At 38.7% G+C, this 18478-nt stretch overlaps 1 protein-coding gene across 1 annotated transcript; it reads right to left on the bottom strand.

Moving 5' to 3' along the window:
- Positions 1 to 8119: 8119 nt before the first annotated feature.
- Positions 8120 to 11532, bottom strand: LOC140179222 (uncharacterized). Its single transcript, XM_072217889.1, has 2 exons — positions 10123 to 11532; positions 8120 to 8989 (listed from the first exon to the last, which is right to left on the bottom strand). The coding sequence occupies exons 1-2, from the start codon at positions 11530 to 11532 to the stop codon at positions 8120 to 8122; spliced, it is 2280 nt and encodes a 759-aa protein (XP_072073990.1).
- Between the last annotated feature and the right edge of the window lie 6946 nt (positions 11533 to 18478).

The following is an 18478-nucleotide window of genomic DNA, read 5'->3' as shown; positions in this document are numbered from 1 at the left end:
CTGTAATGTGTGGTGCTAGAGCACAAACCACAAATTCTAGGAGGACCTTCAAGTTGAGCAACATGGGGTGGGGCTTGGACGGCTTGGAATAGAATGCCTTTTGCTCTTTATGCATCTCCATAAGGATAGTAGTCATATCTCGAAGCACTTTGGTTAAGCTTGCTTTGGAAGGTGGCGCCTCCACCACACCCTTGAGAGGGTTGCTTTTTACCCTTACATGTTGTGTAGCCTCGGCAACATCATTTATCAAGCTCCAAGCTTCTCCCGCCGTTTTGTGTTTGGAAAGGGAACCACCACTAGAAGCAGTGAGTAATCTTCTATCTTCCACACAAAGACCTCCGGTGAAGTAACTAATAAGCAAGTGAGTATCCAATCCATGGTGTGGACAAGATTTCAATAGCCTCTTGAACCTAGACCAATACTCATACAAACTCTCTTTGTCCTTTTGCATTATGCCCGAGATCTCCTTCCGGATGTAGTCAGTCTTTTCCGGCGGAAAGAACTTGTCTAGAAATTCTCTTCTCAAGAAATCCCAATTGGTCACAATCTCATCCGGTTGCGAATAAAACTACGTTTTTGCTTGCCCCTCAAGAGAGAAGGGAAAGGCAAAAACCATAATAGCCACCTCATTGGCACTATGTCTTCGAGCCGTGGAACAAGCAACTTCAAAATATCTTAGATGTCGGATGAGGTCTTGACCCGAAAACCCATGATACTTGGGAAGTAGATTTATCAAGCTATTCTTCAACTCAAAGTTTGGATCAAGGTTGGGATACCTTGCTTGCAAAGGTTGAAGTATGATGTCTGGAGCCCCTTGTTCATGTAGAGTAATCCAGCGTGGCTCTGCCATGTATGGTTCACCTGTGGGATGCAAAGATGTATTAGTGGTGCCAACAGAAGAATATGAAGTAGCGGACTCCAAGTCACTCTCGGTACCCTCTAGTGATTCGGTATGCTCCTCAAGAGAGGCCGAAGTACTAGCCGTATAGTCTAACCGCCATCTAGCTTGCCGAGTGTGTAACAAAGTTCTTTTAATCTCAGGGTCAAACTCGGCTAAGCTAGAATTCGGTTGAGACCGAGTCATCAAACTTGGGAGTCACAGCACATGTACGAAAGAAATCTAAATTATAACTAAGTACTGAAAGCAAGTAAACTATCTACAATATTCACATATTCACATAACCAATGTCAAGGCATACATTGCAACCATTCCCCGGCAACGGCGCCAAAAATTTGATAGCCAAGGATTTATACCGGTCCAGAATTTCATAGATTGATTTCGCTAATAGTATAGTCCAAACCGATAATCAATCCTCGAATCAAATTTTAAGGAATTAGTTGTCACAAAGTTCAACCCCAATAATAGTGACCGAAGTATTCCAACCCTGGACTTCTAACTAATGTTGATGCACATGTTTGCCCATTCCTTGTGAGACGACCCGAGATTTGAATACTTCGATCACTTTTATTGGGGTTGAACTTTGTGACAACCAATTCCTTAAAATTTGATTCGAGGATTGATTATCGGTTTGGACTATACTATTAACGAAATCAATCTATGAAATTCTAGACCGGTATAAATCCTTGGCTATCAAGCCTCAAGGAATTGATCAACCTTCTTAGCAATAACTTTCCCAAATGTACTATGAGCAAGGTCCATTCCGTGATGCATACCAAGACAATGGATATGGTGGACCTCTTTGTGATTACAAACAACCCCCACCAAATGCCTATGAACTCCCTCCTCAATATAGTTCTCAACCACCATACTCACAAGCCTCATACCACCAAACACCTCCATATGATCCCAATCTATATCCACCATACCAACCACCTTATAAGCCATATGAACCATACATAGAACCACAACAATTCCAACCTCAATACCTCAAAGAACCACCTCTAGTGTATGAGAACTTTCAACCACAACATGAATTCTCCTTTCCACCACAACCTTCCATTGAAGAGTGTCTATGTCTATCAATCCAAGAGCAATATGATCCTACTCTTATTTGGCATCAAGTAATAAAACACACTTGGAGTGAGGTCGATCCCACGAGGATTGATGGATCAAGAAACTTTAGTGAGGTGATCCGTCTAGTTAAGTGAATATTGATGAATTGAGTGAGATTTGATTAACAGAATGTAAATTCTAAGAAATTCAAAGTGCTGAAAGTCAATTGACAGAGACTTAAATAGCAAGAAACTTAATGACTGAAACGTAAAGAGCAAGAAATTAAAAGAGCTGAATGTAAATGACAACAGAAATTAAATTGCATCAATTATAAAGGGGCTTTGGGTGCAGGGAAATTAAAGAGCGATTCTAAAGAAAAGGAATAAAGATAGATGCTGAGTAAGATCACTAGGGATCAGAGATATTGATTTCTCTTGAAATGATGGTGATCAATTCCTTCTCAATCATGTGAAACAGATCCATGGAAGATTGTAAGTAATTGGATCCCAATCTCTTGGTGATTCAATTTCTCTTATCATAAACAATTGCCAATCTCTTGATCTAATTGCTCATGAGAAGAGGTGAAGCTCAATAGCTAATCTTGTATGCCACACAACTCTCAGGATCTCAATTCAGGGTGGTTACATCTCACATACCAACCCAGAATATCTCAATCAAGAGAATTACGAGAGGATGAACTCTAAACTGACTTCTGTGACTCCTTTCTCAAGTTCATCACATAATTCAAATAGATTCAATCCCTCTCTTGATAGTAATTGAATCTGTGAAGAACAAGAGTTTTCTCTTAGATGAATCCACTTGATTTGAGAGGAAAAGAAGAATTATCAATTCATTGAAACCAAAAGAGCTCATCCCCCTAGTGAAGATGGGGTTTAGTGATTCACAGCTCTAAGTTCAAACAGAATATTCAAATTGAAAATGGAATTCAGCATTGAAAAGGAAAAGAAAATAAAAACTGTGTATGGAAAGTGAAACTGCCAAAGTAATACAGAGTCCTCAACTGAAAAGTAAAATTTAAAAGTGCAAAGAGTAAAAAAATAGATCTAAAAAAAAAGAAACTGAAAAGGTAGATCAAGAAGACGTCCTCCTTGATTCCAAATGTCCCCTATTTATACTAGTTCAATAGCTGCTTCAGGTGTACTTGCTAGTGGCTTCAATTGGGCTTTTTAGTTTGTACTTGGAAAAAAATTGCTCCGCTCCAAGAGAACGTAGCGCTTTCAGGAAAACAGAGCACTCAGGCACCGACGCGTATGCGTGATATACGCCTATGCATCCTTTTTGTAGCGTTCTCCTTGAAAGCGCAGCACTCGCGCCAAGAATGTTGTCCCACGCGTACGCGTCTTCCACATGTACGCGTGGATATCAAAAAGTCACTTCCACGCTGCCACACGCGTACGCGTGGATATCAAAATGTCACTTCCACGCTGCCGTTCCATCCACGCGTTTGCGTGATCCTTCACTAAAGCCACACCCACGTGTATGTGTCACTGATGTGTACGCGTCGCTTGCGAAGTTTCAAATCCAACTTTGATAGTTGTCACAAGTGCTCTATGGAAACGAGCGTAAATCCCTTCCCACGCGTACGCGTCATCTACGCGTACCCGTGGCTCTTCGAAAATGCTACTCCATGCGTACGCGTCACATATGCGTACACGTCGCTGAAGGAGCTCTTTGAAACAGAGCGTAGCACCAAGAGGTGAGCTGCAGGAGAATGTAGCGTTCTCCATATGAGCGTAGCTCTTTTCATCCCCTGCCATGATCACAAAACAACTTCATCAAAGCTCTGCATCTTAAATTTTCATCATTCAAATATTTAACACTTTTCTTATGTCATTTGCATAGAATTAAGCACAAAATCACCTAGCCCTTGACATATTAATGTCTGATGAGAACTTCATTCAAATGCTTTTTTATTTGAAATAAAATGCATGAAGTTAAGCTAGAACTACTTAAACTACCTAGCTAATCTAAAAAAAATGCGAATGCATCACAACAATAAACTTAAAGGCTTGCTTGTCCTCAAGCAAGAAAAGAATTATGCACAAAGGTTTCTTTTATGGGAATGGACTGAAGAATAGCTTCTAATGCCTTAGTGAGTGAAGTGATTAAGTGATAGTCGGGTGATCTCTGATCTATATTCTCATGCAGGGGTTTTAGTGCTTATTAGTTCCTATATTTTTGAAGTCTTAGGTCTTAGGACTTTCATTCAAATTGTGTTATGGAGATCTCTTTATAGATAGTCACATTGAAGCAGTATTTATTCATCTCAGCCTTGACTCTAGGTGTCATGTCTCAAAGCAGCCCTTTAAGATAAGTTTTCAATCAATACTCCCAGCCCAGTTGGGTTAAGGTATTAAGTGATGAAGCACCCCTTAGGATTTACTAGCTCAGGCCTCTCTCTTTGACACAAATCCACCAAAAGCATGTTACTAGAATATTAACTCTTTGAGTTTTTGTATCTTTCTTTTTCTTCCTAGTAATTGATGCTTAGAGCCTTGGGCTTGTTCTTTGTTTTTCTTTCTCTTTTGTTTTCTTTTGCTACTGCTTCTTGGATCAATAGGTTTTTGAGATTTTCCATAATACTTCTCCAAATTTCATTTCCTGCCTATGAACTCCCATACAGGTTTTCACAAACATGCAACCTCAATGCATAATCATACAATCAGAACCACCACTCATCTTAATCTTTTACTTGCCTCAATATTTTTGGGATTCCTCAATCCTTCTTTTCAAAGAAACACTCTCTGATGCATTTTTAAGGATATTCAGTGCAAAAAATTTTCAAGAGTATAGTGCTGTCAAGAATTATGGTTATTAAGCTACAAAGAAACTATGCTAAACAAACATTTTTTTTTTTCAGAGCATAAAACAATCCAACATGAAAGTGCAAAACATAAAAACTTAATCATAAAAGTGCGTGATATGAAAACTTGGAAGGCATATCATTTTTAGATGTGCATCTTTCTTATTTACTAAGCTATGAAAGGGACTCCACCACCTCTAATTTTTGTGCTCTTTTCCTTTGTTCGACTCTCCTTTCTTCTTTGGCTCCTACTTTTTCTTCTTTTTTGTTTCCTTTTGTTCTTCAAGAGGGTACATCTGATCCCAAGAATGGTCCATCTGTCCCAGAGTCCAGCATCTTCTCCTTTCCTTTTTGTTTCCTCATTGATTTTCTCCTAATTCAGGCCACTGGTGAAATGGTGTGATCTCTCAGTTTATCACTGGCATGCCACAGACTATGTAGTTTACCTTTGCTTGAGTATCTATGTCATACTCCATCCTTTCTAGCTGCCTAGCTTCCCCAGCTTGTTGTTGGAACAATTTGTTGAATGATTCTTGGAATTGAGCCGATTGTTCCATTTGCCGATCCAGAGATCTTGCTTGGAATTTTTTCTGCTGATCCATCATCTTTAGTTGGAAGTTTTCTTGTTGCTCTATCATTTTCAGCTGCCAATTTTCTTACTGCTCTATCATTTTCAACTGCCAATTCTCTTGCTGCTCCTGAGCCCTCATATATTGCTCCTGAGCCTTCATATATTACTGAGAAAGTTCTTCAGTGGCATCTGAATTTGGCTTAAATCCATTGTACTAGAAGCTTGCCCCTCTTCCATTTGTGTTTTCCTTCTTCTTCTCTGAGGTCTTCTCTCACTTTGAGTGTCAGTGGCACCTTCCATCCTTTGCTTGGTGATTGCCCTTCCATCCTTCACCCAGTCTGTGTCTTGATCCTAAAAAAGCACCCATGCCCTATTGCACAGATGCAATATGGTGCTTGGATGGCCAAGTCTGGTTGATTTGCTGCTGTCTTCAGCTAGTTCTTGAATGCTGTCTACGATCAGTTATGGAACATTTACTTCTCCCCCTTTGAGTGTGCAATATACCATGATTGCTCTCCTTATTGTAACTTCTGAAGTGTTTACAGTAGGGGAGATTGATCTTCTCACAATTTCATACTAACCCTTGGCCTCAGGCTTGAGATCAATCCTCTTCAAGTGACATGGATCCCCATTCAAATCTCTCACCCAATCTTTGCCCTCCATACATATCTCATTTACTAGCTCATCAGGGTCATTCTCACCATTTGTTCTTTCTTCGAAACTGGGCTCTGTTAAAGGTATTGCTCTTATTTGTAGAACCCTCATGACTGCTGCTGGGCTGAAGTTTACCTCTACTCCCCTCACATAACTTTTGTAGGGAGGGGTGGTTTTGCTTTGCCTTACTGCATTTGCATAGAACTCCTGTATCATAGTTGCACTTATGTCTGTAAGAGGTTCACACAGGAGTTCCCATCTTCTCTTTTCAGTTACTTTCCTTATCATGGGATATTCACTTTCCTTCAATTTGAATCCAATCTCTGGAATGGCTTCTTTCTCCTCCATCCACCCATAATACTAGAGCTCATGAAATTGAGATTTAAATCTCTTTTCATCATAGGTGGGTGGTTCAGCTTCATCCGGTTGCTTCTCTTTTCTGCTTCTGGAATTTGGTGAGGCCATTGAATGGAGAGGGAGGAGACCGAATCCACAACACCAAACTTAGAATGGTGCTTGTCCTCAAGTATAAGAAGAATTATGAGCAAAGTCTAGAAGAAAAGTGATTTGGAAAATGAGGTATATGAACACAACTTGGAGCAATGAGGTAGAAGAGAATCTTGGTCAGATCAGGGCTTAAGAAGAAAAGTGACTTGGGGTGTATGAAAGAGTGTATTCGATTTTTGGCAGAGGAGTTGGTTATGAATAAAGTAAATATGTGAATGCAGAAAAGATGTGTGAGCAAAAGGGAAGCTGCTTGCCAATTTAAAGTAAGGGAATGAGTTATTGAAGCAAGACAAAGGAGTTAGTGGTTTAGCTACTTTGAAATAGAGGGTGAGGATTGAGTGAGTAGTATGAAGATACGTGGCTCATATGAGGAGGTAGTCTTGAGATGAGGATTCGGTCATGTCATTGGGGTTGTAAAACTTCTGGCAAATGCATGTCAAGGTGTTCTTCCTAAGGTATAAAACTCCAAGACATGTGACTCCTCCCTTTGATTCCTCATGTGTGCTGTCCGTTCCTTCCTTTTGCCATCACATTTTCTTTCCAGTTTTCCCTGCAAGATAAAACAAAGTATCAACTCATCTTTTCTTTTAAAATAAAAAAAATTAATGGAAGACAAATCTACTCTACTTTCTTAATGCGAGCAATTAATTAATGTCTATTACTTATGCTTAAAGGAACTAAATCATCTATCTTGAGATTCAATGTCTATGTAACTTATGTGAACACCAAACTTAGATTATGACTGTATGCTGCAAGATTAGTGAATTAAATCACTTAGATAGACTCAATCTTAAGGAACCTTTGTTCACACCAAACTTGGTGTCCATCATAAGCTACATGTAAACTCAGTGACTTTCCATCAAAATTGATTTTATTCCCTTGAATGCATATGAATAGACATTTTATTTCTAACTATCAAAGCATAAAAAAAATTAAAGGATACTCTGCATGGGTTGCCTCCCATGAAGCGCTCTTTTATCGTCATTAGCTTGACGTTGCAACTTCTTTGTTTATGTCAGCAGATGAATGCTCTCCTCCTTGTTCCAAGAGCCACCAAGGTAATGCTTCACCTATGGGCATTGACTATGAATGTTTCTTTTGAAGCTTCATCAAGTAATTCTAAGTGACCATGAGGAGACACTCTGGTAATAGTATAAGGACCAGTCCACTTTGATCTAAGCTTACCAGGGAAGATTTTTAATCTTGAATTAAAAAGCAGCACTATCCTGGTTCAAAAATTCTAGGTGCAATCCTCTTGTCATGCCATTTCTTTGCTCGTTCTTTGTATATCCTGGCATTCTCATATGCTTCCAATCTAAATTCTTCTAATTCATTGAGCTGTAGCAATCTTTTCTCCCTTGCTGCTTAAGCATCCAGATTGAGGAGTTTTGTGGCCCAGAAAGCTTTATGCTCAAGCTCCACAGGGAGATGGCAGGCTTTACCATATACCAACTGGAAAGGAGATCTCCCAATAGGGGGTTTTAAATGCTGTTCTGTATGCCCAGAGGGCATCATCTAGTTTCCTTTCCCAGTCTTTTCTTGTGGCTCCCACTGTTTTCTCCAAAATCTTCTTTAGCTCTCTGTTTGCTAGCTCAGCCTGGCCATTGGTCTATGGATGGTAAGGTGTGGCCACCTTATGGGTTACTCCATAACTATGAAGGAGGGTGTTCAGATGTTTGTTGTAAAAATGACTCCCACCATCACTTATAAGTCCTTTTGGTACTCCACACTTAGTGAAAGTATTTCTTCTAAGAAACTGCAGAACCACACTAGCATCACATGTAGTGGTTTCTATTGCCTCCACCCATTTTGAAACATATTCTACAGCCACCAAGATGTATTTGAAAGAGTATGATGGAGGGAAGGGGCCCATGAAATCAATTTCCCATATGTCAAATAGTTCCACCTCCAAAATATATTTCTGAGGCATCTCATTCTTCCTTGTTAAGCCTCCTGTTCTCTGGCACTCATTGCATTGGCTTACAAATTCTCTTGCATCCTTGAAAATTGAAGGCCAATAGAATCCACTCTGAAGGATTTTTACAGCTATTCTCTCTGCTCCAAAGTGACCACCATAGCTTGAATTATGACAATACAATAAAACATCTCTCATTTCGTCCTCTAGTACACATCTTTGAATCATTTTATCTGGGCAACGTTTGAACAGAAACAGCTCATCCCACAAGAATAGCTTAGCTTCAGTGAGCAACTTCTTCACCTGCTGTCTAATGAAATATTGTGGTATGTTTCTTCCTGCTTTATAGTTTGCCGTATCTGCAAACCAGGGAGCTTGTTGGATTTGCAAGAGGTTTTCATCTGGGAATTTCTCATTCATTGGTTGTGGAGATTCTTGGTTAGTCCCTTGTAGTAGTCTTGACAGATGATCTGCAACTTGGTTCTCAATTCCTTTTCTATCCTTCACTTCAATATCGAACTCTTGTAGTAATAGCACCCACTTGATGAGCCTTGGTTTGGCATCCTATTTAGACATGAGATACTTGAGAGCAGCATGGTCAGTATACACTACAACTTTTGAGCCAATCAAATATTGTTTAAATTTTTCAAATGCATATACAATTTCCAAGAGTTCTTTTTCTGTAGTGGTATAATTTTTCTGGGCTTTATTTAACACCTTGCTTGCATAGTATATAACATGATGCAGCTTATCTTTTTTTGTCCCAATACAGCACCAATTGCAAAGTCACTTGCATAACACATGAGTTCAAAAGGCAATTCCCAATCTGGGGGTGTGATGATTGGTACTGTAATGAGTTTATCTTTCAAAGTTTCAAAAGCATGCTTATAGCTATCATCAATGACAAAAGGATTGTCAACCACTAACAAGTTGCTTAGTGGTTTGACTATCTTTGAAAAGTTTTTGATGAATCTCCTATAAAAACCAGCATGCGCAAGAAAACTTCTCACTGCTTTCACATTGGCTGGTATAGGAAGCTCTTCTATGACCTCTATCTTACCTCTGTCAACTTCTATATCCTCGCTTAAAACCTTATGCCCAAGAACAATACCTTCTGGTACCATGAAATATCATTTTTCCCAATTCAAAACTAAATTTGTTTCTTGGCATCTTTTCAAGACAAGGGTTAGATGATGCAGGCAAGTGTCAAAAGAGTTACCAAAGATAGAGAAATCATCCATGAAGACTTCTAAAAATTTTTCTACCATGTCAGAGAATATGGAGAGCATACACCTTTGAAAGTTAGCAGGGACATTGCACAACCCAAAAGGCATTCTTCTGTAGGCAAAGACTCCAAATGGACAGATGAAGGAGGTCTTTTCTTTATCCCTAGGGTCCACCACTATCTGATTGTATCCAGAATACCCATCCAAGAAGCAGTAATAAATATGGCCAGCCAATCTTTCTAGCATCTGATCAATGAAGGGAAGAGGGAAGTGATCTTTCCTTGTAGCATCATTCAGCCTTCTATAGTCAATACACATCCTCTATCCTGTCACTGTTCTTATAGGGATGAGTTCATTCTTCTCATTAAAAATGACGGTCATGCCTCTTTTCTTTGGTACCACTTGCACTGGGCTTACCCAAAAGCTATCAGAAATTGGGTATATGATTCCAACATTCCATAACTTCATCACCTCCTTCTGAACTACTTCCTTCATGGTTGGGTTAAGCCTCCTTTGAGGTTGTACCACTGGCCTTGAGTCCTCCTCTAGCAAGATATTATGCATGCAGAGAGCAGGGCTTATACCCTTGATGTCATCAATTGTCCACCCTATGGTTGTCTTGTGAGTTTTCAATACCCCAATCAATTTGGCTTCATCTTGCTTGCTCAAGGATGAATTTATGATTACTGGATGGTTATCCTCTCCATCAAGGAATGCATATTTGAGATAAGGAGGGAGGGGTTTCAATTCTTGCTTTGGTGCCCCTTCCTCCTTAACTTCACTTGAACTTTCCAGTGCTTGTTCCTCTTGTGAATCTTTCTCTTGTATGTCTTGAGCTTCCCCTACATGGTCTTCACATTGGTCTGCTTCAATTGCTTCCTCAACCAAATCATCTACTATGTTAATCCTCATGAATTTTTCTTTCTCAGTGGGGTATTGTATTGCTTTGAAAACATTGATGACCATTTGTTCCTCATGCACCCTGAGAACCATTTCTCCCTTCTCCACATCAATTATAGCCCTTGTTGTGGCCAAGAAAGGTCTTCCAAGGATGATTAAGTTGTTTCCTTCCTCATCCATATCCAGTATTACAAAATCAGCTGGGAAAATGAACTTCCCAACTTTCACCAGTAAGTTCTCCACCACTCCATTTGGTATTTTGAGGGATTTGTCAGCAAGTTGTAGTGACATCCTTGTAGGCTTAACCTCTTCTATCATCAATTTCTTCATCATGGCAAGATGCATTAGATTAATACTTGCTCCCAGGTCACAGAGTGCTTTGTCAATAGCCATGTTCCTAATAGTGCATAAGATAAAGAAGCTTCCTGGATCTTTGAGTTTTGGTGGAAGTCCCTTTTGAATGATTGCACTACACTCTTGGGTAAGAACCACTTTTTCTTTCTCATTCCAGCTTCTCTTCTTGGTAATTAATTCTTTAAGAAACTTGGCATATAATGGCATTTTCTCCAAAGCTTCAACCAATAGAATATTAATCTTCAGTTTCCTAAAGATTTCCAAGAATTTAGGGAATTGTTGATCCCTCATTTCCTTGTGCAGCCTCTGTGGGTAAGGAAGTTTGGGTGCATAAGGTTTCACTTCTCCCTTTTTTTTCTCCTGTGGTTGCTCTTCCATGACTTGCTTTCCCTTCTTTAAGGCTTGTGATTCCTCCTCCTTCTTGGAACTGGCTTGATCATTCTTGTCTTCTTCTGCTTGTTTCTTTTTAGCACCTTTGTCATTTTCCACACTCTTTCCATTTCTTAGCTGGATTGCTTTGCATTCCTCCCTTGGATTAGGGATTGTGTCACTGGGAAAAGTATTAGTTGGTTGTTTAGCAAATTGTCTGGCCCGTTTGCCACCCCTACTGGCATCTTGTCTAGCCATATTGGCTTCTTGTCTCTCTTGTCCCTTGAATAGGCTCTCTTGTCCTTTAGCTAAACTTTGTGTGTTCTGAGCAAGGGTTTGTGTAGTCTGGTTATGGGCTTGTAAAGTTGCTTCCAGAGTTGAGATCCTGGTTTCTTGGTGGTCAATGGGAGGTATGATGGAATATGATTGTTGCTGCTGGAAGTTATTTGGAAAGTTGAGATGGGTGTTTTGTGAGTTGAATGGTGGTATGGAGAAGTTATTTTAGTGGGCTTGTGAATTATTGTGGGGTTGCTAATATGAGTTTTGTGGTTTTCTGTATTAGTTAGTGGTGGTTGAGTGATTTTGGTTGTTTGTGTTGCGAGAGTTGTTGGAATTGTGATTCTTCTGCCATGAATTTTGATTATCACCCCACCTCAATTTAGGATGATTCCTCTATGATGAATTGTATGTATCACCATGGAAGTCATTTTGAGAAGAACTTGAGGTGTTATGCATGTATTAAACTTGCTCTGGTTGTTGCTCATTGTTGCCTTTCTCAAAAGCTTCTTCACCTTGGTCCCATTCACTTGAAGGTTGACTGGCTATGTTCACTGCAGCCAACTGAAGTCCATCTATTCTCTTAGCCATCATCTCTATTTGCTGTTGGAGTTGTTGGTGCATGAATTTGTTCTGTGCCAAGATAGTGTCCACACCTTCTAGTTCCAATACACCTTTCTTTGGAGCTGGTTGGTGTTACCTTTGATGAGCATAAAAGTATTGATTGTTGGTCACAGTGTCTATGAGATTCTGAGCTTCTTCAGCTGTCTTCATTAACTGTACTGAACATCCTGCAGAGTAATTCGGGGCCTCTTGAGCCTTTAGAGTCAAGCCTTCATAGAAATTATGAAGCCTGTCCCATTCACTAAACATTTTAGGTGGACATTTCCTAATCAAAGCTTTGTATCCCTCCCATGCCTCATAAAGTGATTCTCCATCCATTTGAGTGAAGGTTTGCACTTCTGTCTTCAATCGGATTATTCTCTGAGGTGGGTAGAACTTAGCCAAGAATTTGCTCACCAAATCATCCTAAGTATTGATGCTTTCTTTGGGAAATGTCTCCAGCCATTGAGATGCCTTATCCCTCAAAGAGAATGGAAAGAGCAGCAACTTGTAGATATCCGGATGCACACCATTTGTCTTGACTGTTTCACATATTCTCAGGAAGACAGATAAGTGTTGATTTGGGTCTTCAAGAGGACCCTCTCCATAGGAACAATTATTTTGCACCAAAGTGATAAGTTGAGGCTTCAACTCAAAGTTATTTGCATGAACATTTGGAGTGAGTATGCTGCTCCCATAGTTTCTTGGGTTGGGGAAGGTATAAGAGGCTAGAACTCTCCTTTGAGGTGGGCCATTATTGTTAGCCACCTCCTCTGGTGGATTAGGATGATTATCCTCTAACTCTTAATCTCCATCTTCTGACTCTTCTTCTCCAATCACTCCCTTCCCTCTTGCTTCTCTTCTTAATCTCAAGAATGTTCTCTCCGGTTCAGAATCGAAAGAGGTAGATGCACCTCTTCTTCCTCCTGGCATACAACACAAACAAACTAGAAACCAAAAGAAAAGTACTCTATTGCTAGAGTGTGGTTATAGTTAGCAGAAACAAAATCACAAATAGTTAGTATGCTTAACAAAAACAAATAAAAATGCTTAATCTAGATTATCACCTACTTAATCATTGTTAATCTAAATCAATCCCCGAAAATGGCACCAAAAACTTGATACGTGAAATTTAGATTTCACATGTATGAACTAACCGACAAGTATACCGGGTCGCATCAAGTAATAAAACTCACTTGGAGTGAGGTCGATCCCATGAGGATTGATGGATCAAGCAACTTTAGTGAGGTGATCCGTCTAGTTAAGTGAATATTGATTGAGTGAGATTTGATTAACAGAATGTAAATTGCAAGAAATTTAAGGTGTTGAAAGTAAATTGACAGAGACTTAAATAGCAAGAAACTAAATCACTAAAACGTAAAGAGCAAGAAAGTAAAAGAGCTGAATGTAAATGATGACAGAAATTAAATTGCATCTATTATAAAGGGGCTTTGGGTGCAGGGAAATTAAAGAGCAATTCTAAAGAAAAGGAATAAAGATTGACGATGAGTAAGATCACTAGGGATCAGAGATATTGATTTCTCTTGAACTGATGGTGATCAATTCCTTCTCAATCATGTGAAACAGATCCATGGAAGATTGTAAGAAATTGGATCTCGATCTCTTGGTGATTCAATATCTCTTATCATAAACAATTGCCAATCTCTTGATCTAATTGCTCATGAGAAAAGATGAAGGTCAATAGCTAATCCTGTATGCCACACAACTCTCAGTATCTCAATTCAGGATGGTTACATCTCACATACCAACCCAGAATATCTCAATCAAGAGAATTATGAGAGGATGAACTCTAAACTAAATTCTGTGACTCCTTTCTCAAGTTCATCACATAATTCAAATAGATTCAATCCCTCTCTCGATAGTAATTGAATCTGTGAAGAACAAAAGTTTCCTCTTAGATAAATCCACTTGAATTGAGAGGAAAAGAAGAATTATCAATTCATTAAAACCAAAAGAGCTCCTCCTCTAGTGCAGATGGGGTTTAGTGATTCATAGCTCTAAGTTCAAACAAAATATTCAAATTGAAAATGGAATTCAGCATTGAAATGGAAAAGAAAATAAAAATTGTGTATGGAAAGTGAAACTGCCAAAGTAATACAGAGTTCTCAACTGAAAAGTAAAATTTAAAAGTGCAGAGAGTAAAAAAATAGATCTAAAAGAAAAAGAAACTGAAAAAGTAGATCCAGAAGACATCCTCCATGATTCCAAATGTCCCCTATTTATACTTGTTCAATGGCTGCTTCAGGTGTACTTGCTAATGGCTTCAATTGGGTTTTTAAGTTTGTACTTGGAAAAAAATTGCCCCGCTCGAGGAGAACTAGCACTTTCTGGAAAACGGAGCGCTCATGCACCAACGCGTATGCGTCCTCTACGCGTGCGCGTCGTTATTTTCTCAGTATTTTTCACGCGTACGCGTGATATACGCCTATGCATCCTTTTGGTAGCGCTTTCCTTGAGAGCACAGCGCTCGCTCCAAGAACGCTGTCCAACGCGTACGTGTGGATATCAAAATGTCACTTCCACGCTGCCGCTCCATCCACGCGTTTGCGTTATCCTTCACTAATGCCACACCCACGCGTACGCGTCACTAACATGTACGCGCCGCTTGCCAAATTTCAAATCCAAGTTTGATGGTTGTCGCAAGAGCTCTTTGGAAACGAGCGTAGCGCTCTGGGCTGAAGAGCATAAATCTCTTCCCACGCGTACGTGTCATCTACGCGTACACATAGCTCTTTGAAAATGCTGCTCCACGCGTACGCGTCACATACGCGTACGCGTCACCGAAGAATGTAACGCTCTTTGAAACAGAGCATAGCGCCAGGAGGTGAGCTGCAAGAGAATGTAGCGTTCTCCAAATGAGCGTAGCGCTCTTCATCCCCTGCCATGATCACAAAATAACTTCATCAAAGCTCTGCATCTAAATTTTCATCATTCAAATATTTAACACTTTTCTTATGTCATTTGCATAGAATTAAGCACAAAATCACCTAGCCCTTGACATATTAATGTCTGATGAGAACTTCATTCAAATGCTTATTTATTTGGAATAAAATGCATGAAATTAAGCTAAAACTACTTAAACTACCTAGCTAATCTAAACAAAAAATGCGAATGCGTCAAGCATCAATGATTAGGAAGGTCAAAAAAATTATTAAAAGCTCAAAGAGTTGTTTTCCTAAGTATATGCTTCTGGTTTGAATGTGTCAAATCCTTGAGACAGAGCACTAAGAGTTGAGACCAAGTACAATTACAGAGTATGCCAAAGGATCTGAGTACCACTAATTGGGAGAAATTAAAAGAAAAATTAGAACTCAAGAAGTTTCCCAGTTAAGTGCTTGTGGTGTTTTCTGTGCCAAGTTAAGCTTGAGGACAAAACATTAAGAGTCATGGCTAGGCTCAAGGTGCAAAGCACCAAAGAAAAGAAAAAAAAGCTGTGTTCAAGAATCAATTAAAGCTTAAGTAGGAAGAGAATCCATAATACCATCCGAGTTCTAGCTCTGAGGGATATCAATATTTCTGAGCCCTAAAGGATAGTGAGATGCAAAACCTATTCAGAATCACAATATCATCAACCCCATTCAGTAATTAGACAAGAATTTAAATGAACACTCAAGTCCTAGGCATTTTTCTCATCTCAGTCCTATATTGTTTTTAGTGGCTTAAGGACAAGCAATAGTTCAAATTTGGTATTGTGATGCGTGAGCATCTTATACCTATTTTCTGCTTATTTTCTAGTTAAATTTAGTTAGAATTTAATAAGTTTAATTATATTTTAATGTTAAAATCCTCTTTGGATGCTACTTTGAGTTGTTTTGTTGTTTTTATGATTTCAGGTGAAATTTGGATCAATTTGGCAGAGTTTTCTACAAGAAAGAGAAGAATTGGAGCTACCCTTTTTGGGCGTTAAACGCCAAGCTGGCATTTAGCACAAGCAACACAACACGCTTTTGCCCCCTTGGGGTACTAAATGCCCAGCAGGCATTTAGCGCCAGGCAATCTAGATCCACCTTCACTATTAGAGAATCCTTATTTGTATTTAGGTTTTAATTATTATCTTATCTTTTATTTTTGTAATTTTTATTTACAAACAAAATCTTTTAGGTTTAGGATTTATTATTTTATTTTATTTTCAAATCAAATTAGGTTAGATATAAAAGGACAAAGATTCACCCTTTAGGAGAATCTTCTCACTTCCGAACATTTCACTTTTCGAAACCCTTGTTTTCTCTATAAGTCATGAGCCACTAAAACTCCTTGGTTAAGGTTAGGAGCTCTGTTTATTTCTATGGATTAAGATTATTGCTTTTCTATTTTAATTAATATATTGATTCAGTTTTAAGGGTTGCTTTCATTCTTCATCTTAAGAATCTGGGTAGAACGACAGTGTAACCCTTATTCTATATGTGTTCTTGTGATTCTCGACAGAGTTATCTCGCTTGAACAACAGCTTGAAAGAAAATTCCTCCTAAATTGCTAATTACTTGAACTAATCGGGATACATGACATATAATTCTCGTAGCTTTGGGTAATTAGGGTTTTTGTTGTCATAAACTAAAGTTGAACTTAACCCTCTAATCTACATTAAGTGACCAAGACATTGGTGGTTGATTTGGGTTAGAGGAGACTAAATCACTATGACATGAAGGTTTAGTCAATTACAATTTGCCATAAAATGAATCTTGCATGATTAAAATAGTTGGTAAGAAACCTTAATTGTTATCTCTCATATATTTCACACTACTTTTATTGTTTGCTTTCCAATTCTCTGAATTCACTATTTAATGCGTTTTACAACCCTCAAAATACAACTTTCTGCTTGCCTGACTAAGTGAGTCATAAGACCATTGTTTCTCAGTCCATCAATCCTCGAGGGATCGACCCTCACCCACTTGAGGTATTACTTGGTACGACCCAGTGCACTTGTCAGTTAGTTTGTGGGTATTCAAAATTTCGCACCACTAGTTTCTTAGAGGCATTGAAATACATCTCCTATCCAAGACAATGAAGCCACAAAGTAAGTTCAAGTTTTGTTAGATGCCCAATTTATTAGAGAGTTAAGTTATTCTACTTGGTTGCCCAATGTAGTAATAATAAGAAGAAAGGCAAGTGAGTAATGGCGAATGTGTGTGGATTACACAAATTTGAATAAAGCTTGCTTGAAGGATATTTTTTCATTACCTAACATTGATAATTTAGTTAACTCTTTAGCGGGATATTGGTATCTAAGTTTCCTTATTGCATATTCAGGATACAATCAGATATCGATGCACCGACCAGATGAGGATAAGACATCTTTCATTATACCTGAAGGGATTTATTGTTATAAAGTAATGTCATTTGGTTTAAAAAATACAAGTGTCACATACCAAAAGCTCATGACGAAGGTGTTAAAGGATAAAATTGGTTAGAACATGGAAGTGTATATTAATGACATGCTCGTCAACTCACTGTGACACCCTAACTATCAAAGCTCACGCTTCCGGCTGCACAACTCTGATAGCTCAGACATTACGACGACTCTTATACTATTTAATACTAAAATAGAAGCCTGTTTAAAACATTAAACTGCGATACCGCTCCCGAAATACTTTCGTTCGGTAACGTACATCCATACATTCCATAAAACTTACAAAACTCACAAAGAGTACATATATATATATATATATATATATATATATATATATATATAATATTACAAGCATTAACCAATACAATTCCTATCCCTCTTACAGAATGTATAAAGATAAAGGCGAGGGAACAATAAACAATAACTAGAGCAATACAGAGCATCTCAACAACAACTAAATAAGCTCTTCGTGACTTCTGCGTCCATATCCTGAAATGGGAAATTGTAGGGTGGTGAGAAAATCATCCTCGAAAGGGTTCTCACCGTATGGTTGCAGAATTAATATAATAGGATACGAGAGATAAATCATTACAATGATTGATAACCGCCTTATGTATCTTCTCAAAAACAATAGTTTATTATAAGAGAGAAATCTAAAATCTTTTCTGAAAGAGGAGCTGTTCAATTCTTGAAAACTCAAAAGCCATTTCAAAAGGTTTATCTAAGCTGAACCAAATTAGCCTTTCATGCCTTTCCAAACCAGAAACACCAACCAACATGGCCTTCGGCCCAAATCATGATCAACCATGGCCCCAAGCCCAAATAGTCCAACCAACAACCAATCACCACGGTCCAACAGAATCCCAGTCACAAACACAAGTAGGAAATTTCAAGCACAAACAAACAGTTACTACAAGTAGAACAATTAGCAGATAATCACAAATAATCACAAAGGCA

Source organism: Arachis hypogaea, chromosome 15, assembly GCF_003086295.3.
Source record: "Arachis hypogaea cultivar Tifrunner chromosome 15, arahy.Tifrunner.gnm2.J5K5, whole genome shotgun sequence".
In the NCBI taxonomy this organism is placed as follows: Eukaryota; Viridiplantae; Streptophyta; class Magnoliopsida; order Fabales; family Fabaceae; genus Arachis; species Arachis hypogaea.
Note: the sequence above shows the minus strand (reverse complement) of the source record. Positions and strands in the feature narration are given on the sequence as shown.